This window comes from Pezoporus wallicus, unplaced genomic scaffold (genome assembly GCF_028554395.1).
Source record: "Pezoporus wallicus isolate ANWC-B61680 ecotype Strahan unplaced genomic scaffold, APGP_CSIRO_Pwel_v1 scaffold_11491, whole genome shotgun sequence".
Classification (NCBI taxonomy): domain Eukaryota; kingdom Metazoa; phylum Chordata; class Aves; order Psittaciformes; family Psittacidae; genus Pezoporus; species Pezoporus wallicus.
The window spans coordinates 4,211,645-4,235,707 of NW_026642649.1; the positions used below are offsets into that span (position 1 = coordinate 4,211,645).

Sequence of the window (24,063 nt, forward strand, 5' to 3'; positions counted from 1 at the left end):
AAAGAGAATGAAATCCCTCAAAAGCTATGGAAACACTGTAAAAAGCCACCAAGTATATATATCATTAACATATTTCATGAACCTGCAAGTAAATCCTTCTTCTAGTTTGGCTGGTTTTACTTAAGTAAGGACTCTGTATCAACATTCAAATGTGTCAAAAATTGAAACAATTACATTTTCCTTAGAAATAACATAGTCTTTTCTGAAATATGAACATTTAGTATGAATCACAGGATGGCTTGGGTTGGAAAGAACCTTAAGATCATCCAGGTCCAACCCACTGCATGGGCAGGGATACATCCCGTTAGACCAGGTTGCTCCAAGCCCCGTTCAACCTTGCCTTAAACACTGCCAGGGCTTCTCTGGGCACCCTGTGCCAGCGCCTCAGCACCATCACAGGGAAGAACTTCTGCCTTAGATCTAACCTGAACTTCCCCTGTTTCAGTTTGAACCCATCACCCCTTGTCCTGTCACTACAGTCCCTGATGAAGAGAATCAACGGTATACTTTCTTCCTTCCTTCATGTGACCGAATAAGATTACCTTATAGAGTTAGTTTGGTAAGGCAGACTACAGGAATGACTTTCATGAGGCCATCCACTGCAGAAATTAATACCAGGAAACACTGTTTACCCCATCGACGGAGACATAGGCACGGTCATGGACTCCGTTTGAAGGTGAAGACAGTTGCGTTGGCTCCGTGCAGTTTTTGGGAAGTGCAGTTCTGTACAGTACAAACCCAAAATACTAAGAAAAGAAAGGAAAAACCCCAAACAGATTAATGAACAGAGTCATTCTGTAGCTTCAGTTCAAGTCATGAATTAGATGTATCCCACATTCCTGCCTACACGCTCAGACTGAAACGTTAACTTTCATTCACTTCAGACAGCATCTATCAGATACCAACTCCAGATTAGAACTCACTTTGACCTTCAAGTAACGGGTGTAAATTCCACAGTTTCCATTTTTAAGTGTTGCACCCAAACATTTATGTAACTTTAGAAGATCAGGATCTTGCCTATGAAGTTATCTCCTCAAAACAAAGCAATTAATAACTGACAGTATTATCTCTTCACTGAAATCAATGAAAAGATAGCTGGAAAACCCCTTCCCAACTGAGTTTATGTAACAAACTCCATCACCCCCTGCCCATAATTGACATATTCATCCAGCCTATATTATTTATTTTAAGAACTACCTAATCTACATCAAGAATATCCCAGAATCATAGAATGTTTAGGGGTGGAAAGAACTTAAAGCTCATCCAGTTCTAACCCCCTGCCATGGGCAGGACACCTCACATTAGACCAAGCTGCTCCAAGCCCCATCCAGACTGGCCTTGGACACTGCCAGGGATGGGGCAGCCACAGCTTCTCTGGGCAACCTATGCCAGTGCCTCACCACTCTCCTAGTAAAGGACTTCTTCCTTATACCTAACCTGAACTTCCTCTGTTTCAGTTTGAACCCATCACTCCTCATCCTATATTTTTCACTAAGTTCTCCATCAGAAAACAACAAATGTCATAATGATTAGATCTGCTCTCATCACAAAGTGAAACGCAAATAAAAAACAAGTAAAAATGGACCACCTGTTTCACTCAATAGCCACAAAACCATTTATCTTATAGGCTTGGATTAGAACGTAACCCTGTGTCCTGGTTTCAGCTAAGATAGCGTTAATTTTCTTCCTTATAGCTGGTGTAGTGCTGTGTTTTGGATTTAGGATGAGAGTAATGCTGATAACATGCTGCTGTTTCAGTTGTTGCTAGGCAGTGCTTACACTAAAGTCAAGGACTTTGAGCTTCTCATATAGCCCTGACAGCACAGGAAGCACAAGAAGCTTGCAGGGGACACAACCAGGACAGCTGATCCCAACCTCCCAAAGGGATGTTCCACACCATATGACATTATGCTGAACAGTAAAGTTGGGAGGAGTTGGCATCCTGCTGCCTGGGGGATGGCTGGGCATCAGGCAGTGGGTGAAGAGCAATTGTGTTGTGCCTTGCTTGCAAAAAGGACTGTTGTGGTTTAACCCAGCCATTCAGTTACTCTCCCCAATGGGATGAGGAAGAGAAACAAGAAGGTATGAGTTCAGATAAAGCCAGTTTAATAGGAAACAAAAAGAAGTGGAAAATAATAACAATGATAAAAGAACACATAAAGCAAGTGAGACACAATGCAATTGCTCACCACCTGCTGACTGATGGTAAAGATGCTGGACTCAAGAAGAGTAATATCACAGAGGGTTGTTCAAGGGAACTTGACAAAACTACTGACAAGTGCTTACTGAAAGGATCCTCACCTGCTTTAGCTCAACAAAGGTTAGTGGGTAAGTGCTTCTCACTGGTCCAGCATGTGACAGCCTGTCAAGAACTTCCACCACAGCACCGACCTGCAGCACAGGAAATGCAGATACATGAAGGTCAGTAAGTACCCGTCCAAAAGTAACAGCTTGTATATCCTGCCACCTACCTGCATCTTTCCAGAAAGCAAAGAAGTCCTAAGCCACTACATCATCCTTAGAGATAATAATACAATACGGAGAACTGCAGAACCCTGACAGAAACATGCCCCACAGGCAGCGATGTTTTACAAATGCAAATGTTCTAAATTTGCTATACGTTCATAAACGTGACACTTTATCATTTAATGAGAACTAACCCAGGAGTTTCTCCCAAAGGTTCTATGAACACAACTGCTCTGGACAATTAACACAAACCAGTTAGATTATCTGAATTTTGCTCACTTAGACTTCCAATCAAAGTAGGGAAAATATTACCGATTTCCAGTGAGTTACATTGGAATCATTGTGAGGGACCATGTGTGCAAGGATCTCATTTGGTTCCATCACAAGTTATCCAAGATGCATTTACCCTATTTAGTTTGAAATGATTTTATAAACCCTAATGTTGTGATTCAGTGTCACACTGAAGTAGCTGGACTGATCTTAGTAAGACTGGAGCATGGTTGAGGCTAGTCACATGCATAAGTACCTTGCTGAATGAGGACTTGCATGTGTACAATTTAATTTCCTTTCATTGCCATTTGCAATTTCCTTTTGTGATTTTGGAGTTTTCCCCTCTCTACAATTCTCTCTCAATGTCCACTATCAATTTGATGGTAGTCAGGATGCACACTATATGCTTTACAAGCTCAAGAAACCTAACTGCATTCATGTTTTTCATGCAAGATGTCTTGGCTGTTCCACAAGAACTATTTCACTGTGGTAATAACAAATTAGACATTCAAAATAGTCCTCAAATGCAGATTTACTTACAAATCCTTCAGAAAAACGGTACAAAACCCCAATGTAGGCATTTAAAATCATGTAAAATTGTGTACTCTAACAGCATTCACAGCAAGTCAAACTTCTGAGGCTACTTCAATAGCAAGTTACTGACTTTGCACAGAGCACAAATGGAAGTCAGCAGGAATCATCTATGTACATGGACTTATTTCTTCAGTATAGTATCGGGTTTAGCTGGGATAGAGTTAAATCTCTTCATAATGTATGGGGCTATGCTTTGGATTCATGCTGAAAGGTGTGGATAACAGGGATGCTTTACCTGCTGCTGAGCAGTGGTTACACAGAATCAAGGCCTTTTCTGCTCCTCACCCCACCAGTCAGCAGGATGGGGGTGCATAAGGAGTTGGGAGAGGACACAGTGGGGACAGATGACCCTAACTGACCCAAGGGATATTCAACACCACGTAATAAAAGCTGGGGGATAAAAAACAACGAAGGGGGAGATGTTATGGCATTTGTCTTCCCAAGTTACATGTGATGGAGCAAAAGAAGGCTGTAAGTATACAAAGGGCAATACCATCACTACCTGGAGGTTGGGTCACCCTCACTAGTCCATAGCTAAGATGGTCACTCTGGCAGGAGGGCTGTCAGGCAAATGATGGCTTGCAAAATCTGGATGATAGTGGCTTGTTCTTATTTTTTCAGTTGAAGCATTGTACCTAAACTGATAACCAGAATTCCCCAAACACTCTGGCCTGGATGTGCTCCATTCCTCATCTTGTGCTCCTCAAAGGGAGCCAGTAATGTTAAAGCAACGTGTAAGACTTGGCAGGCCACAAGAGAGACTCAACCAACCAGGTCTTGTACAGTGGCTGTGAAGCAAGAGATCAGTATCTCCACATAGACACTGACAGAGCCGATTTACAGAACTAAACAACAGTCCTATGAGCATGAAGAGTTTTGGCCTGAGGTGGAAAATGAAATTAGAAATTAATGTAAGCAGTATTAGGACATACATGGTCACTTGAACAAGCTACTGGCACTAAGTGCATCTTTGTGCCTCGCTGAACCAATATCAGCAGCTTGGATCTGTGCCTGTTTGACTTTGGGTTTGTTGGTTTTAAGTTCCTGCTATCAAGGAGACTTCTGTTCTAAATACAGACTGACCACATATGATTCATACATGGCCTGGGCTGGTAGCAGCTTCTTTCTTTGACACTTCAATGGATTATTTTTGTTCAGCTTTTCACCATGAAGTGGTGAATACACGAAGAAACCTCAAAAGCACGATCTGCTCTTGCTGCAAGTTCCTGCCGACTGCTACTCAGTGGATAATCCGGTTCACAACAGAAACTTCACAGTAAACTTAAAAATCACAAATACTGTCAAGAACATTTAAAACCAGATCAAAATCTGTTATTTCATCTGTAAAATAACAGATGACTACTAAGCAAAAAACAGGAATGCTTTCTTATCCTCCAGAGCAAGGTCTTCAGAACCAAAGTGTAAGAGCAAGCATGAAACTAAGCCTCAACAAGAATGGTATCAGCAACTACCAGCATCCTGTTTCCTTAACCCTTTTCTGTCCCAGCTCATACCAGTGCTGCCCACTGTTTGCTATTGCTTGAGGTATGCACATCCCAAGGACTGATTATGTCTCTAGAGCCTATCAGTCTGCAGCTTGCAGTACTGGGGCACTTATATACAAGCCCTCCTTAGTGGTGACCAGAAACTACCACCTGCTCACAAGCCTGTACAGACACATTGCAGGCACTGAGACTCATTCACTTCCCTTTGGAAACGATGCTCCCCGCATTCTGCCTAATGCCTAAACCCTGTCATCCTGCTCACATTTCTTGAGCCCATCTACTGCCATTCTGCCTTTGCTTACCCTCATTCCTTATCTCCAACACACGTTCTGCATCTACGCAACAAGATCTTTTCCTTATCACCTGCTTTCATGTCTTCTGCAGCAATGTCAGTGTCCCCAGCACCTTTTAACAAATTTATCCCACCAGGATTTCTTTAAAATAATTCAATAGCTCAGACTGAACAAGTGTCTGAGAAGGGAACAGCAGGGGAGGTGTGCTGCTGTTGTAGGGTTTGGGTTGCATAGAATGTTGGGTTGGAAGAGACCGTAAAGCTCATCCAGTTCCAAACCCCTGCCATGGGCAGGGACACCTCACACTAGACCAGGTTGCTCCAAGCCCCCGTGTCCAACCTGGCCTTGAACACTGCCAGGGATGGGGCAGCCACAGCTTCTCTGGGCACCCTGTGCCAGCGCCTCAGCACCCTCACAGGGAAGAACTTCTGCCCTAGATCTAACCTGAACTTCCCCTGTTTCAGTTTAAATGCATTACTCCTTGTCCTATGTTTGGTGGTGGTTTTAGTTGGTTGGGGTTTTTTTACCCCTCCCCAACTAGCCTAAGTTCCCAATTATTTTCATCTGGGGCAACCTATTTGCAGACCCCCGAAAGCCAGCAAATATGACAGGTAACACTGCTAAGGGCAAAGCTCTCTTTTCCTCTAGGTTAGGTCCTGAGCAGTGGATCAGGCACTTAAGGATTGAATTGTCACAGAATATCCTGTGAGAAAAAACCCAGCCTGCTCTGGTCACATATACCCCTGTAAAACGCACCATATGACCCCTGAAAACACTCTGGAGTCTCCTTTCCCTCTTCCTTTCTGTGTAAGTACCAAGGGATTTAGGTCACTGTGGTAGATTCAATGGTCTACATAGACAGACTGCTGGACCTTGACTGCACAGTGAAGCTTCACACAGTACCTGTACTAGCATCATCACTGCAAATGATACAGCTGGGAAGTTTGCTGTTCCCAAAGCTAAGTCCTATCATTCTGAATATTCCCTCTCTGATATTCACCCAAACACATTCAAGCTTCTCCATCAACAAGGTTCACTGGACCTGGTTCCAACAGGGGCTAGAATGCATCATGAAGCTGGAGGAAGGCTTTGGCTGGGATGGTATAAACACTCTGTAATTTAAGACTCCTCCTGCGTTGCAGGTTAATGAAGCAGAGGAACAAAGTGCTGCTGAAACGAAGCAGTGGTTTCACAGAACGGAAGCAGCCTTCCTCCCAGAAAACTGCTCTAGAGGTTTTCAGTGCAGATGGCAGCATATGTACAGGCAGCAATAGGAACCTCACACCTGGCAGGTCAGACATGCCATCTGGACTGCTACAACTACTAGGCAGAGAGTAAAACACCTCCCCTCAGAAAGCAGGGAGTATAGAAGCTGAGAAGGTGCAGGAACAGGGCTCCCAGTGTGATGGCTAGGTCAAAACTGATATTTGAGTAATTTGACTCATCCTCTGTAAGACAGAGGTCTGGGCTTTCTGCAGCATTCATTTCTTGAAGGCATGAAAGCTCATCATTCTACCGAAACTGAACAGCCTTATCTGATAGCCATGAACCATAAGAAGATGGAAGAGGCAAAATCTGATTGCTGTGCTTAGTGATGAGCTTTGATAGCAGCAGAAGTGGTGGGTGTACTGGCAGTGGTATAAAATTAGTCACTACCAAGCATCAGCCTGTTCAGTGAAACCTCATATGGCAGTCTCCAACCTAAAACGACCGAGGATACTCGAAGGCTGGTGAAAATGATGAAGATCTGGTGCTATCACTTTGATACAGGAGGTGTTTCTGCCCACAGCTTGAGTGGGATGACTTGAAAGCACCTGCAAAGCCTCTGCATTACCAATTTTCCACAACAGAGCAGATACATCACTGAGGGGAAAGGTGACCTCCAAATTCAAATTACAAAACCAATGCATTCTGAACTACAGCATCCAGTACAGTAACCAAAGCAACTTGTCTGTGCCCAGCAGAATGAATACAGACAAATTCATACCTGTGGTCTCCTCCATCCCCCCCTCAAACCATCCTCTATACTCAGTGCAGGAACATAGTTCTCAACCATCTTTCACAGAGAATCGCCCCAGGTTGTAAAATGATGGTGCTGTGGGCAAATCCCAGCTACTCAGGTGCTGAGCAGCTATATACTACTGTGTCAGACAGGGTTTAACATATCTGTATGCCCTTCTGTCGGCAGGAAACTGATTCCTCTCACCAGCTACAGATTTTCACAAGTCCAGCAGACTTTCAAATGCATTGAAGTGTTCCACATTCAAACTTCAAGCACCTAGAAATAATTCAAAGACAAGTATATCCTACCTGCTGCTGCTACTTCAGAGGCATCACCAGCTACAGAAACACTCCTTGCTCATAGCTCTGATGCCAGCATTCCCCCAGCTACGTTAATCAGACATGAGTGATCCTGGACAGCTATGATTCTGTTGTCTTAATAACATATTGATCTCAGTTTAGTAAAACTTAGGTACAAACTGCATAATGTAAGAATTATCTTTTCTATGCAGGTAACACACAGCATATCACAGGTACAATTTACCTTCTGCAAGCGAACCTTCCCATATGCAAATTTGGGTGTTGTTGGAGGGATAAGACCTTCTGGTAGCTGGTTATACTAGAAAGGGAAGGAGGAAAAAAAAACAAACACATGAAACAGATTAAAGCATGCTTTAATGGAAGTCTCACTTTCCACTATCCACTTTAAGGAGATAATCTCACTGTGCTAAAGGATTACAGCTGCATCTAGTGTAAGACTGAACTTCCAAACAATCAATGCCCTTGGAGCCCTCCCGTGGCTAGAGCCTGCACTACTGGCTTCTAAAACCCTCTTGCAGTCCTCTTCTCAGTCCACAGGAGCTTGAGTGAACCTTTCTAAGTCTGAAGCTGAGCCTTCCTTAGCAGCACTTCAATATGGGAATCATTAGCCTTCCTATCAACGAACAGAGGAAAACCTGATTTCTATTTCTGGTAACAAGTCCATTTCTTTCTTTCTGTATTTGAAAATAATCAAGATACAGAATACAGACTGGTTTGGGTTGGAATGGACCATAGGATCATCCAGTTCCAAACCCCTGCCATGGTCATTTAGGCTTAAAGAAAAGAAAAACTGTAATTCAGCCAAGAGAAGATGTCAAAAGTAGGAAATCTCAGCCCAAGCAGTAAAAATTAGAGAATGCTGTCAGCAATTGAAAGAAGCTGTACACTGAAACCTTTATTCTTTATTATATTTAGTAACTGAAGGGAACAGTAAAGGAAGATTGTAACAGGCTACCCTTCTACACAACCAACATGTGGAACACAGTCATTAGTGGCAGGCAACTTAATTTTCTTCCATCAGCTCCACTTCAAACTGCAACAGAGTAGATGGACTGTTATGGGTTTAGAACCCACAGATACAGGAATTTAGAACCCACAGATACAGGAAAACTTTACTGAGATGATATGGAAGGTAAGAGAGAGACCACAACACCAACACGCCTTAGCTTATACTGAACACTTCAGATCTCATGAAGGCTCTCACTGCACTAGAACACTACTTGCATTTCAGATAAGGATCTTGCCTCGAAGAAAACAACTCAAAAACGGGAAGCTTGGGAATTTCTCTGGTGAGAAAAGCTGTACCAAGACAGGAGGCTCCCCTTGAAAGGCTATTAAAATGATGCCCTCAATGGAAAGCTTAGGGATAAGCAGGCCTTCCACAGGTACAGAGACAAAGGCATGCTCAATCCTAGAGAAAGTGTAGTACACCTTTGGGAGACCTGCTCCCATCAGAAATATGTCTTTTAGTCACTAGGGATGTTGCTAGCATGCAACAGGACAGCGAGTACAAGCTTGAGCCTTGGTATTCCCATGGAATCTGTTTTTAAGCCTCATCTGAACCCTCCAATGCAAAGATATTCAAAATCCAGATGCAGGTTCCATGCTTCACTTCAGTCTCCAGTTTGTAAAGATACCGTGCACTTTTACAGCAAGGCAAGGCTGCTCCCAAGCACTAGTTACAGTTTGTGGCATGACAAAACCCAAGTAAGTGTTCATTTGGACAAGCACACTCCTTCTGAGAGACTCCAAACCACACCATGCAGGTTTGGGTACAGTCAGCCAAAGCACTAAGCTGCAGTGATGAGCCGGAGCTAACCCAACGGCTGATAGATGCTGCAAGAGGAAAAGCTCTGTTCACTCCCCATCAGGACAGAAAGGATAGCCAGAGAGGTGCAAGATCTTTCCCCTTTTGTAACAAGGAGCAGTTAGGCTGGCCTAATTGCCTTGTTATACTTCCCTTCCCTGCAGGAAGCAGTAAACTCAGAAGTAACCCATACCAACACAAAAATGAGAGTGTTTGCAGTACACCAGTGATGTTTCAAGGGAACATGTCCTGGGGACACTCACCATGCCAATGACTTCCCTCAAGGCAAAATACTTCTCTGTCAGATCCCCTGCTTCACTCAGTGGAGCATCATAGTCATAGCTAGTGGGCTGTGGCATATAGGGCATATTAGCACCTGAAGGGGGGAAAAAAGGCAATTACAAACAGTGGTATTTAGCACAGAGAAAGTTCTTGATGGAGGACAACATTCTTCTGAGCTCACACTGCTCTATCATAAAGTCTTCAGAAATACTCTGAAGAGAAACAAGTTTATCCATGTTTCAACTGCTTCAGAGGACTGAGGCAGAAGTAGCCTTTGCAAGCCTCCAAAACCATGTGGGTTTAGGACAACACGCTGTCAACAGACAGAGAACAGCTAACGCAGTCATGCTTTGTCACGTGAAAGCAAGCAGAGCTTACTCTTTCACAGAGTACCTAATTCATAAAGATCTCCCCTACATCATGAGCATCACTTAAATCATCTCTTACCATTCCAATAGGCAAAGTTGGTCCCACCTATAAACATGTACCTAAAAAGGGGAAAAAAGCCATCCACTTAAATCAGGTTTTGCTGAATTGGGAAAAAAATGCTCCCCCCAAATTAACCTCTACTAAGCACACACTTACAGGTTAACGTTAGCACCACGTGCCAGGATTTCATTAAGTGTTTTAGCTATAGTTTGTGCGGGCACAACAGAATGCCGGTGCCCCCAGTGATCCAACCATCCAGTATAAAACTCAGAATTAACCTGAAAGGAGGAAGGGCAAAAGAGGAAGGGAAAATATGAAGAGGGAACAAGAACAGAATGCAATGTGATTTCAGGTTACTAACTGTAAGAGGGAAGGAAAAAGGGCACCTTGACTCATTAGAGCTATTTTTGAGCTACTATAAATACAGCAAAGTACACACTAAGTCAGGCCTTTTCAGCAGATTACTGGGCAAATAAATTAAACAATTGTTCCAATCATTTTATAGGAACACTTTGAAAATAAATGTGGAAGTACCAAAGAGCATGAGCTTCCTATGAACCTGTCAACATGAACACGCTGCAGAGGCTTGACATTCAAATAAATGATGGAAGTAACACATTGTCTGCAGGGCAGCACAAGTAGACTAAATTAAAATAGATCCTTCCAATATCAAATGGCATTCTAAACAACTTCACAGCACAGAGATAATCTTGCATGCTCAATGGGCCTTCTCCCCTTGTCGAAAAGGCTTCCAGTGATCTCAAACCCCATTATAGCTTGTGTAAAACCTCTAAGGTAGCTGAAAACAGGAAGCAACTTCTAATCTACCCTTTTAAGCTTGCTTTTAGCTTCCACCTACACACATACCTCACTAACTCATCTCTCCATCCTCACTGTTTCCACTGCTTTGTAAACATTTGTCTTTGCAAGGAAAGTGCCAAGGCAAAATCATTACCTTTGACTGCAATGGTATTTGCAGAGCAGCAGTTAACGTGGATTTCAAACACACACAGAAGCTCCTCTATTCAGTTTCTCTGACTTGGAAATTACATCTTTGTAAACATATCCCTCACTGTCCAACACACAGTTGTCAACTCCTCTCCTATTAAGTGCACCATTAAGAATGATACAAGAGATCTAAGTGAAAGGACATACCAAAGGGCCTGTAGGTTCACTGCTCCTTTGAGCCAAGAATGCTGCTGTGACATTGCCACCTATAAGCAAATAGAAATAGAACTGAGTTGCTACATCCACGGCTTTTTTGGTCCTTCATTTTACTGAAATAGATGTCTTATCTCCCCTCAGGGGAGAGTGTTGGGACTGATCCCATTCAACATGTTTGTCAGCAACGTGGACAGTGGGGTTGATGCACCCTCAGCGAGTGTGTCGATGACACCAAGCTGTGTGGTTCTGTCAATACGCTGGAAGGAAGAGATGGGATCCAGAGGGACCATGAAACACTTGAGAGGTGGCCAAATGCCACCCTCACGAAGTTCAACCAAGCCAAGTGCAAGGTCCTGCCCCTGGGTCGGGGCAATCCCAGGCACAGCTACAGGTTGGGCAGAGAAGAGATTCAGAGCAGCCCTGCGGAAAAGGACTTGGGGGTGTTGGTCGATGAGAAACTGAACATGAGCCGGCTTCAGTGTGCGCTTGAGCCCAGAAACCCCCCGTGTGCTGGGCTGCATCAAAAGCAGGGAGAGCAGCAGGTCAAGGGAGGTGATCCTGCCCCTCTGCTCTGCTCTCCTGAGACCCCACTTGCAGCACTGTGTGCAGTTCTGGTGTCCTCAGGATCAGAAGAACATGGAGCTGTTGGAGCAAGTCCAGAGGAGGCCATGAGGATGCTCAGGGGCTGGAGCACCTCCTGTATGGAGACAGGCTGAGAACACTGGGGCTGTTCAGCCTGGAGAAGAGAAGCTGTGTGGAGACCTCAGAGCAGCTTCCAGTGTCTGAAGGGGGCTACAAGGATGCTGGAGAGGGACTCTTCATCAGGGACTGTAGTCATAGGACAAGGGGTGATGGGTTCAAACTGAAACAGGGGAAGTTCAGGTTGGATATAAGGAAGAAGTTCTTCCCTGTGAGGGTGCTGAGGTGCTGGCACAGGGTGCCCAGAGAAGCTGTGGCTGCCTCATGCCTGCCAGTGTTCAAGGTCAGGTTGGACACAGGGGCTTGGAGCAACCTGGTCTAGTGTGAGGTGTCCCTGCCCATAGCAGGGGGTTGGAACTGGATGATCTTAAGGTCCTTTCCAACCCAAAGCATTCTGGGATTTTAAGAAAATCTAGACAAGAAAGTTACTTCAGAAAACAGAGGAATCAACACCTTTGATTACAGTGTTTAAGTTGTAGAACTTATTTAAAATATATACATACATCTTCTGAAACCCCAGCTTTTCCCAGGAATGACATCTTAGCACCAAAAAAAAAAAAGATATGTGCAAAAGGACTACTTGGTCACTGGAAAGCTGAGGTCTGGGGTTGCGGTACCAAGACTGTGGTGAAGAACAGAAGCCAGGCAGTCTCTAAAGAGGAGCTTCACTCTTCATCAATCCCAGTGGCTCTAGCTACACAGCCTGGAAATAATAATTCCAATAGGAGCTTTCCATCTCATAAAGGATCTGCATGAAGGAGTTCCCAGGTTCAATCTACTTCTAAGAAAACAGTTTCCTTCTAAGGAAACATCTTTGAGAATAATGTACAAAAGAGGCCAGATATAAGAAAACACAGAAAGATCTATCCTGGAGTTTGTTTCCTGTGCCTTAAGCCCATTTTGCCAAGTACATGCAGCATATGAACATTTTCATCATTACATTAACACTCCTCTTCCATCAGAAGGGCACTCTCTGAACAGCTTCAGGCCTGTATCACAGCCTACTGTGGCAGTGTGCACATTTCCAGTGATATTCAGCAGTCATTTTGTTTTACAGTAACCACTGGCTTAAAAAGAAACAGACAAGGAGGGCTGGATTCTGGGACAGACAGAGCACATTAAAAAAAAAAATCAATGGAACCTATGCCAGCTTTTAGTGCTAAGATTTAGGAGATACATGCTATGAGAAGTGTCATTTCCTTATTCATGGTTTCATGATGCAAGGAAGTGATTATGACTCTCTAACTGGGTACTTGTGGGTGATTCTTGTACATTTAAGAGTATATCAAATACACCTAAATGCCTATTACCCCCTTTAAACAAAGCAGGCAGGTTTGTCGAGCAGTCAGGTCACTCTGTCCTGCCACAAACACACATGCAACGATTTTCAGTAACAAACAGCAGTCTCCAACCTGGGGCAAAGTCCACTGTTGCATAAAGACCCTGAAGAGCTCCACATCTCAAGTGGAATTGGCTTGCACCATCAGTTGTGAACAGCACCACCTCATCACCAAGATGCTGGCGAAAGAGCTTCAGAAGGGCACGCAGGTAGTCATAGTCACAAGCAAAGTAGCTTCCATACTCATTCTCTACCTGCACAGTGAAAGCAAGTCAGTAAAGCAGCAGGCAGTTTCAGCCTGCATCATATATCAACAATGGAAAGCCCAAATCCAACCCTCTTCCTTCTTTGGCACCAATGCTGAAAACATCATTTTAACTCCATGCCTGAGGAGTAACAGAAGACAACACTTAGGTTCTCATCTCTCTCATCTGTATCTTACAATGAAGCAAGCATTCAGTGGAGGTAAGGCATTTTCCTATAGAATCACCCTCCACATAGAAGTCTCCACTCTAGCTACTTCACAGCAGTGAAGTCTCTATTAAAAAATGGAGAGCACAAGCACAACAGTCAAACCATAGAACAGGTTGTGACATGATCAAAACTGGACTTTCAGAACAGAGACACCTACAAGGGGCTCACATAAACAGCAATGCCCTGCAATGGATTCAAAGGACTGGAAGAATAAGGACAACCCTGCTACTACTGAGAAGTATGCATCCTGCCCCTTTCCCAAGGGGCTGGATTTTCAAGTTCCAGATCCAATGCTACACACACCTGAAGGTTATTTCTAGAAATCATGTCATAAGCATCTTATTTCTGACAAAGAATAACATTGCCAGTGGTTTTGCTCAACAGATGTAATACATTGTTCAAGAACAATGCATAATACATTGTTCAACATCTTGGACATGCTGTAAGAAGGGTCTCCTACCCTTATCCTGTTCCAACCAGGATGTTTAAAGAAATACTATACCAAAGCTTTTGTTATGGTCAAATACTAAGAACACTGAATAATCACCACTGCACATCTAGAAGGAGTTTAAGAGACAAGCTACTCACCATGAACACACCCTACATTTCGAGGCTCTTTTTGTCACAAGTTTTAGCCTTGCTCCATGCTGGTTTTGCTTCTATCTGTATTTCTTATCCTAAGGTAACCTTGCATCCTAAATTATCCCTATTCCCTTTTTCCCTGTCAGAGAATTTCTAGCAATTGTAATGTATTTTGGCTTTATGGCATAAAACTCTGATCTAAAAAGCTCCACAACATTCCTCTATTGCTTCCTATAGCTGTGGGAAACAACTTTGATAGAGCAGATAAATCCTCTCTGGGCTCTGGAAACAGTGCATTCAGTTCTTTAGGATAAGGAAATTCATCAGAATCTTCGAGCTTCCTGAAACTGTTAAAGAACACATGTGACATTACCCTCCAACACCCATGGAGGGTCTGCAAGAGCAATATAAGCACCCATGCTGCTTGGATTCACTGAATCCTCACGGAGTTACCTGCACCATGATGATTGGACCTCCATTTTGATAGAGGTGAGGCCTCATCTTTGGCAAAAGGACACCCATCCATTTCTCTACTGCTGCCAGGTAATCTGTGATACACAAAATAGAGATTTCACAGCTTTTCTGCCTTTTTTCTTTTCCTAGTTTTTGTTTTAAATGATATATGTGCAGTTTTTACCTAGTGTTCTAAATACGTAAAGTACAATGGAACAGCATTTAATGAACTGATGTGCTCTTATACCTCTCATACATGGCAACGCCCAGTACTGTTCCTACAAAATAGATGAACTTGGAAAACCACCAGAGGGACTTCAGTATGTCTCACACAGGTTGTCCTAATACATTTCAACAGCAAAATGCATGCTGCTATGTGTACTCTGCTCTTTAAATAGATAACTTACCCCACCACGAGCAGAACTGAAACCAGATACGATACGTATCTTTGTCCCCTAATACGCACTCTTAACAACCCTGTTAATCTCCTATCTCATCTCAATCCCTCCATGTCCATGAGAACCAGCCCAGCTGGCTGTTGTAAAACCAAAAACCTCACAGCTGAGGGCAACCTGTCTTTTCCTCAGTGGCGACGGTGATTTCTCTCTTGGCACAAGTTTTCATGAAGGCTGTCAATACCTTGGAAACTTTCTACCCTACTTTGTTCATTCCATATGCTTCTGACCACACACTTCTGATTCCAAGATGCCCTAAGCTGAAATATGAGTTGCCTAATAACAGCCCCAAACAGTAAGTCACCCTGCTGCTAAAGTGTATTTTTGCTAGTCTTTTTTGATGCCTTTACCTGAATCAGAAGACCTGAGAACAATAGATTTCTTTTCCAACAGCCACGCAGGAAGACCTCCCTGGGAAAAGAAAGGGAATCACATAAGTGAGTTTTTTCTTTTTCCTTTTAGGAAACGTAAGAAGAATTTTGCCTTTTATCAAAACATACACCTGAAAATTGATTTTCAACAAGTAACAGCTCCCAATCAAAAAACAAACACAAAGTAAGCTTGTGTTGGAAGAAATCACTTGTATGCACGGATTTTAATATGCTAAACCAAGAGTCTTGTCCAAGGATATACCAAGTATGTTTGCCTACTTAAGATAGAAATACTTGCATTAGATTTACTCATGAAATGAGGTAACTGTTACAGAAGGCTGTACCATGTCCCATTCTGCACAGATGTAAGGTCCAGCTCTCAGGATAACCAGCAAACCAGTGTCGTTAGCAAGCTGCAGGAAATACTCTAGATCTCTGTCACCAGAAAAATCATACACGCCCAGCTGGGGTTCGTGGTAGTTCCATGGCACATACCTATGAAGAGAGAAGATCACCTTCCATTAGGAAACTGAGGCTTAAGCAGAACTCTGAATAACTACTGCCTGCACCACACACCTCACATTTGTAATGCTGGCTTGGTCTTCAGATTAATAAAATACAAGAATAACCCCAAGGCCTTTCTTCTGTGAGGTACTTCAGATGGCAGAAAGTGTTAATACTGAAATAAGGCTTAGTACTTCACAGTATGCCAGCATGAGCAGCAGGCCAAAGGAGGTGGTCCTGCCCCTGCTCTGCTCTCGTGAGACCCCACCTGCAGCACTGTGTGCAGCTCTGGTGTCCTCAACGTAAGAAGGACATGGAGCTGATGGAGCAAGTCCAGAGGAGGCCACGAGGATGATCAGGGGCTGGAGCACCTCCTGTATGGAGACAGGCTGAGAACATTGGGGCTGTTCAGCCTGGAGAAGAGAAGCTGCGTGGAGACCTCAGAGCAGCTTCCAGTGTCTGAAGGGGGCTACAAGGATGCTGGAGAGGGACTCTTCATCAGGGACTGTAGCGATAGGACAAGGGGTGATGGGTTCAGACTGAAACAGGGGAAGTTCAGGTTAGATATAACTCAGGTCAGACAGCAACTCATTCACTGAAAAATGCTTCTAGCAGACACCTGCAATTGTTTCAGCTAAATCAGGATGACTAGATATTAACTTCATAACAGTTTCTCACTACCTAAAAATACTACTACAGAAAGACAAGCAACTGCTTATACTCCTTTCTCTTTAAGCTACAAAACAAGTTAGTGGTACAACAATTGTACTAAACAAGTCAGTTTGTACTAACCTTAGTACAAGTTATAACTCGTAAGTTGTTACAGGTTAATACAAGAAAAGCATTCTAGTAATTCAACTACACCTTGTAACCTGTTAATTGCAAAAACAATCATTGGAGAGTTTCATGATCTTGTTCTAGAAAGAAGTCTGTGCTTAATAGCGTCCAAGATGAGGATAAAAGGGTTTCTCCAGCTCTGTTATGTTCAAGATAGAAAAGTATAGAATCATAGAATGAACCAGGCTGGAAAAGCCCTTTAAGCTCACCCAGTCCAACCATTCCCAGCACTGCCAAGGCCACCACTAACCCATGGCACTGAGGCCTCGTCTCCACGCTGTGTGAACACTTGCAGGGACGGTGACTGCAGCCCTGCCCTGGGCAGCCTGTTCCAATGCCTGAGCACCCTCTGGGGAAGGAATTGTTCCTCAGCTCCATCTAAACCTGCCCTGGGGCAGCTTGAGGCCGTTTCCTCTTGTCTTGTTCCTTGTTCCTTGGAGCAGAGACCGACCCCACCTCACTACAACCTCCTGTAAGGTAGTTCCAGAAATAGTTCTAATTTATGTCCCATGCATTCCCACATGGCCACAAAAATCCCACAGATTTTGGTGGAGAAGGGAAGCAAACGAAGACAAAAACATATGTGAAACGTTTTCTTGCAGAATGAATCACGATATAAATGTATTTTAAACACTGGTCTAAAAATTGTTACTAACACCCTTTCATCCCCCAGTCTATTGTCTACAGCTAGCAACAGCCTCAAACTAAATCATTTTAATTTGAAATTGATATTATTAGCAACTATAATTCCTATGTAACGTTGTACAAATTTACAGGCAGTTGTTAATGCTGTACTGCTTTAGCTACAGAATAATGAATTTACAAAGGAATGCCACAGTCCTTCCACAGACTTGAAACATGGTGTTTCTGTATTTGAGCAGCAGCACTTACTCACTATTTACATACAATTTGTAAGCTTTATCCTATAAACTTCATTTTCTTCGGGTCATTTTCCTCTCTCATTTAATCCTGTACATATTTAGCCCCATCTAGTGGTTAATTATGTAGCTCCTCCATGCCAAAATACCCACAAACCCCAAACCAACCACAAACTTTCAGTATTTTCCAGATGTCTTTTCATATTCCAGATGTTCAGGAACTGAAAATGAGGAGAGGTACCCTTGTGTGACCGGATGCCTCTGCATGCTACCTGCTGTGGTCAGGACTGGAGCTCCAAGAACAATACTCTTCATCTTCTGGGATGTTACAGCAACGACAACATCGAATTTCAACCTGCTATTTGAACATTTGGGCCTTGATATATTTATAGCTTTAATGTAAGATCAAGCTTCCTGTTGCCTGTCTACTCATATTCTGTTATTGCTTAAGAAGCACATGGAGCTGTTGGAGCAATTCCAGAGGAGGCCACGAGGATGATCAGGGACTGGAGCACCTCCTGTATGGAGACAGCCTGAGAGCATCGGGGCTGTTCAGCCTGGAGAAGAGAAGCTGTGTGGAGACCTCAGAGCAGCTTCCAGTGTCTGAAGGGGGCTACAAGGATGCTGGAGAGGGACTCTTCATCAGGGACTGTAGCGATAGGACAAGGGGTGATGGGTTCAAACTGAAACAGGGGAAGTTCAGGTTAGATCTAAGGCAGAAGCTCTTCCCTGTGAGGGTGCTGAGGCGCTGGCACAGGGTGCCCAAAGAAGCTGTGGCTGCCCCATCCCTGGCAGTGTTCAAGGCCAGGTTGGATGGGGCTTGGAGCAACCTGGTCTGGTGTGAGGCGTCCCTGCCATGGCAGGGGTTTAGAACTGGATGACCTTAAGCTCCTTTCCAACCTGAACCTTCCTATGATTCTGTGTTTCCTAGTGCAGAGGGTTATGGACATATACTGACTTCAGCCATCCAAGAGTCCCAAATAAGCTGTGTGCTGACTCACACATCAGCTGAATCATGCATCAAGGCATGAGCAGAACAGGAAGGAGAGCAAGCCTGGCATGCCTTCACCACAAGGTATTTAATTTAGGAGCACGATCCTGTAATAAAAGGATCATGTTTACTTTGAAGTGGTGAAGCCTCACTGGGACCACCTTGATAAGAACAAGGCTCCCATACTTCGGATTACAGCAAGACCTTACCCTGTCTAACAGGAAAAGCCACAAGCAACAAAAGCCACAGCCTTCAGAGGTGGCCCCAAGGCTGGGAGTCCAAGTACCACATTCAGCCAGAAAGTCTGGCAGCGCTGCTGCCCTTTGCACAACAACTTCACCCAAGTGGTATCTCAGTGCCTTGCTAATAGGTTTACTGATCTAGGACATAACAGGAAACAAACACAACTAAATAACCACCTAGACTGATCTCCATTTTTACCAAAACCACACAAAATCACAGGGCAGTTTATGTTTGGGGTAACATGAAACAAACACTGCTTTATCTCAAATAACCCAGAGCAGGAAGGCATGTAAAAACCTGTTACCTGTCACCAGTGATTCAGCAACAACATCTAAAGCCACAGGTCGTGTAACTACAGAGCAACATTTGATAGCTGTATCAGAAACAAACCGCCCAAGACCAACGTGCAGCAGGTTGGCAACAGCAACGCAAGGCAGTTTCCTCTCCTTCCTGCACGGTGGAAGGACAGTGATGGGAAACAGTAAAGCACAGAGTAAGAGATCTCAACAGGTGAAAAAAGACAAACTGAAGAAGGAAAACCCACAACTTTGTTAGCAGATTATGAAGGAAGAAGGAAGCAAGGGTGGGGGGGCACTACTCACATCCCTGCAGCAACTTTGCTGTTAAACAACAGTGATGGAGTGAACAGGGAGGATCCCAAAAGACCAGTGATACAGCAGAGACATGAACAGGCAATTTCAAAGGAAAAAAGAAGGGACTGGTTGAAAAAGCTGGAAGTGAACAGAAGGCACTGAAGATACATGGGGTTTGGAAGGAAGAGGAAAATAAATCAGAGACATAAGGGAAATATGAGACACTACAGACCATAAGAGTCACAGAGCCACTGTCAGGGCCCTGATCTTCCAAGCCAGACATCATCAAAAAGTATAGTTTTCAAGTCCATTTGAGATTACTTTTATTACAGCAAAAAACAATTCCATGGGCAATTCCATGTCCTGAGCAAGTGGGTCAATTCCATTGCTCTTACTTGAGGCGAGGGAAAACAGAACTTGCTTTATTAGAAAAAAAGACCTCAGAAACCACCCCAAAACACACCCACCAAACAGTCATTACATCATCACAAGACAGGGAAGAGGGTTAACACATGAAAAAGCCACCCCAACACAGAGAACCCCGAAGGGGAAGGGAAAGATGGTACACGACTCGCCGAGCCAACACTGTCTGGTCTTCCATAGCACACAAGCAGCTCTTTCAAAGAGAAGCATTAAGCCTTGGAATGATTTAGGAGAGAAAAACCAATGTGTTTGGGAATTACACTCATTGCTTGAAAAGACTGTGCCTTACATTTTAGTACTGCTCCTCTTCCCTTGTCAAGGAAGCTTGGCAAATATAAGAGTAAGCTGCATGTTGTCGTTTAATCTGTGCCTCGGCTGCTGTACTAAGTACACAACCAGATAGGAAAGACAAGGAAGAGGTTTGGTACCTGCAAATAAAAGCTGTTTAAACACCTAGTTCCCAACTACTCTTCTAAATTTAAGATCTCCTGGTGAAGCAGCTTTAAATATTACTGCAGCTTTTGCCAGTATTTTCAAGGCTTCAGGGAGATATTAGGCTGTATTCAGATGTTATTGGCTCCTCTCCCCTTTTCTGCCTACCAGAGACTACAATGCAGAGCACATATATATTGGGTTTGCTGCAGGAGTTGTAACCCATGGGGAACAAACACTGGAGGAGCTTGCTCCTGAAGGATGCACCCCATGGAAAGGAATGCACTGGAGCAGTCTGTTCCTGAAGGATGCACCCCATGGAAGGACCCACACTGGAGCAGCCCATGAAGAATTAGAGCCACTGGGAAGGACTCAGACTGGAGAAGTTCACAGAGAACTGTCCCTCATGGGAGGGACCCCACACTGGAGCAGAAGAGTGTGAGGAATCCTCCCTGAGGAGGAAGGAGCAGCAGTCATCCTCTACCACCCTTCACTTCTTCAGAGCTTTCTTAAAGCTCTACCTGTGACTTACAACTCAATAAACCACATAACAATGGCAGCATTCCACTTCACTACTGCTCATAAGTGTCCCAGGACTACAAATCACTTTGAAAGTCAACAGCTACTTACGTTTGAATGGCATCAAGTCCTGCCATCTTCATCTTCAACAGACGGTCTTTCCAATAGTACTGGGGCACCCGGGAGTAGTGAATGCTACCCGAGATGTAACGGAAAGGTCTCCCATCCTTGACAAAGCAGTTGCAGTCATAATCAATCCCAAAACTCCTTGGGGGTATGCTCTGTGTACCAAAAGAGATAATACACAATATAACCTTTTTCTGCATTGAAAGACATGGAGAACAGCCTATGCAACATCTGTAGGATGTCCACAATAGAAGGCACAATAGTGTTGAACTAACTGATGGTGAATGGCTCTCCTCTAGCTACATAAAGCCTTCCTGAGCCTAACACACCAAAGGACTACAGTACATCTGCCAATCACTCGGAACTCTACTACAACCTCTACTATACTAAAATATGCCATATGTGGTATATAGTACTACCTCTCTACAGTGATACATTTCACAGTCACACCAGTGCAAAGGATAAGGGAATTACTTAGGAGATTTGGTGAATGCCAGCACTTGCACTGAAGGGATTAGTTTACCAAACTGCTGGAAAACACAGCCCAAATTCCAACTTCATGTCATGCTCAAGTCTAGGAGCAAAAGCAAGCTGGGAGCTTTGGAGGGACAAATAACCCATTCTAAATGCTCCATGTCTGAAAAACACATTTGAAAGCTTAGCTTCCAGTAAGTATAAGAAGGCTTGATGGATCAGTCTGGCAAAGTGCAGACATAAAAATAAGTAATCTGGGTAGAAAGTCCTACTTTATATGCCTTCCAGCTGAGCCAAACCAGTGACTTCAAAAAGAAGCAGGTATATTGAATGTAAGAATCTGCACTTCACAGCCACAAAAAACCCACCTTCACTTCTCCAAGTATGGGATTACTCCTCAAGTGAGATGAAGATCTTGGTAAGATTCAGATTACTATGACCACAGCAGTACTTCTTTTGCTTTTAAAAACAAGGGAAACCAGAAGGACTTTCGCTAAGTGCCTGGCCCTGTGTCTTTAAGAACCTTTAACTTTATTAACTTATTGAAACAAACCTTAACCTCTCACATCTTGCATATGTCTTTGGCATCCCAGTACTACTTCGGACCTCCAGAAACCATGAGTAGTTGGGGTTGTTCATCATGTTTGATGACTTAGCATCAGATTCATTACTGAGCAAGGAAAGATCAGTGGGGATTTACAAAGTAAAATGAGACAGCAAATGTAATCAGTTAGTGCTCCGTATCTATCAGAAAATAAGTCAGAAGTCAGCCAAAGTAACCTCATGATTCACTGGAAGTTAATGTTATACTAGTCTAAGTGAAATACACCTTTCACTAGGTAAATTTAAAGCTATTGAAGGACACTGGCCTTGCTCTTGAAATGATACACCTTGCTCTGTCCCATATGGAAAATAAGGCTTAGCAATTAGGAAATTGCTTGTATGAAATAAAAGCAATGAAATTGAAAAGCAAGGGAAAGGTAGGCCATCATATAACCCCAGGTGATCCCCACTACACGAGAGCATCCGCCACCAGAGGAAACCTGCCCAAAGTTTAAGTAGAGACCCACAGACTACACAGTTTTGAAGAACCTTCCCACGAAACCACTTCTTTCTGTTAAGTGGTGAACTGCTTTGTTACAGTAGTGGGTACAACTACAGGAAAAGCAGAGAGAAGGGGATGGAAAAAGTGGAATACAGCAGGCATGTAAAGTTGCAAGCTGCCAGGACAGAAACTCCTGGCCAACAACTGGGTGCAACTGCTAAGAGCATATCCTTAGTGCAACATGACAGCAAAAAGGAGCCAGTGCAGCGTGTCACAGGCCAAAAGAACAAGAATACAAACTACTGGGCACAGTACAAAGAACAAAGCAAGCTCCCTGAGAGCTGGAGGATGAAGCTGCTGAGCAAACATGCCTATCCCTAGAGTGCCATTGAACAGAGCCATTGAGCGAAGTAATGCTCTACAAACACTTGAACACTACAAACTGCAAGGAGGAGAAACACTACAGTGGGTTGCAACTGTGACAAAGGCATTTCTTCACAGGAAACCTAAAATAAAGCTGTGGAAAATATCTTAAATGCTTGTAGCAGCCCAAAGGATTCTGCCCTGCCTACAGTGAGCAAGTGAAATCGCCTGTGTGGTGGATATATAACAGCAGATGTAAGATACAGCCCTAAGCTGGCAGGGAAACAAGAATCCCATACTGGTTTGGGTTGGAAAGGATCTTAAAGCTCATCCAGTTCCAACCTCTGCCATGGGCAGGGACACCTCACACCAGAACAGGTTGCTCCAAGCCCCATCCAACCTGACCTTGAACACTGCCAGGGATAGGACAACCACAGCTTCTCTGGGCACCCTGTGCCAGTGCCTCAGCACCCTCACAGGGAAGAGCTGCAAGGGACTGGCAAGTACTGTACAGCAGAAGGTTTTGAAGCCCTGATCCCACAAACACAGACTCATTTTAATATTAATTAACAGAGTTCCATGAACACTGAAATAATCTTTACTGAAAGGCATGGATGCTCCATGTCTCCACAAAATCAGGACCTCACAGAGCTGAGAAATACAAGCCAACTGCTCTGGAGCACCTCAAAGGCTGGGATTCTTCCTGGGAAATTATGCTGTTGTAGTAAGTCCAGACTGTTAAACCTCAAGTAAATCGCCACTGCAGAGGTGGCACAGGTAGGTACCATCTGCTTACTTTCAATTCAAATACATGAGAGTGTTGTGCTGACCTTTAATTTATAACCTGCTTCTTGATTCCTGAGCGTGCCATACTCAGATGGGATTGTACTGTGCATATCCCCAAAGGAAATCATTCACCCTTAGGAACACCAAGCATGGTTTTTATTCTAGGGCACTGAGACAAATTGCAGCATCAGTGAATGAACCGAGAGCTTCAAAACGATCAGGACTAAATGAAACGCACAGCTCAGGTGGAGCAACACAATTCTGCAACGCTATTAAAAGACATAAAGCAGCATTAGGGAAAAAGCACATTGAGAAACCATTATCCTTGGAAATAAAGGAGGAGA

The 24,063-nt window shown here is 43.8% G+C and overlaps 1 protein-coding gene across 1 annotated transcript in view; it reads right to left on the minus strand.

The window, feature by feature from the left end:
• Positions 1–24,063, minus strand: part of GLB1 (galactosidase beta 1) — a 41,078-nt gene that overhangs the window by 8,675 nt on the left and 8,340 nt on the right. Inside the window, exons 2-13 of the mRNA XM_057431453.1 lie at positions 21,037–21,206; positions 15,850–16,000; positions 15,485–15,545; positions 14,680–14,774; positions 13,244–13,424; positions 11,124–11,182; positions 10,125–10,246; positions 9,987–10,027; positions 9,521–9,633; positions 7,674–7,748; positions 2,302–2,391; positions 633–746 (exon numbers count right to left, since the gene is read on the minus strand). Of these exons, the coding sequence (XP_057287436.1) occupies positions 633–746; positions 2,302–2,391; positions 7,674–7,748; positions 9,521–9,633; positions 9,987–10,027; positions 10,125–10,246; positions 11,124–11,182; positions 13,244–13,424; positions 14,680–14,774; positions 15,485–15,545; positions 15,850–16,000; positions 21,037–21,206 (1,272 nt within the window). The remainder of the gene's footprint in view (positions 1–632; positions 747–2,301; positions 2,392–7,673; positions 7,749–9,520; positions 9,634–9,986; positions 10,028–10,124; positions 10,247–11,123; positions 11,183–13,243; positions 13,425–14,679; positions 14,775–15,484; positions 15,546–15,849; positions 16,001–21,036; positions 21,207–24,063) is intronic.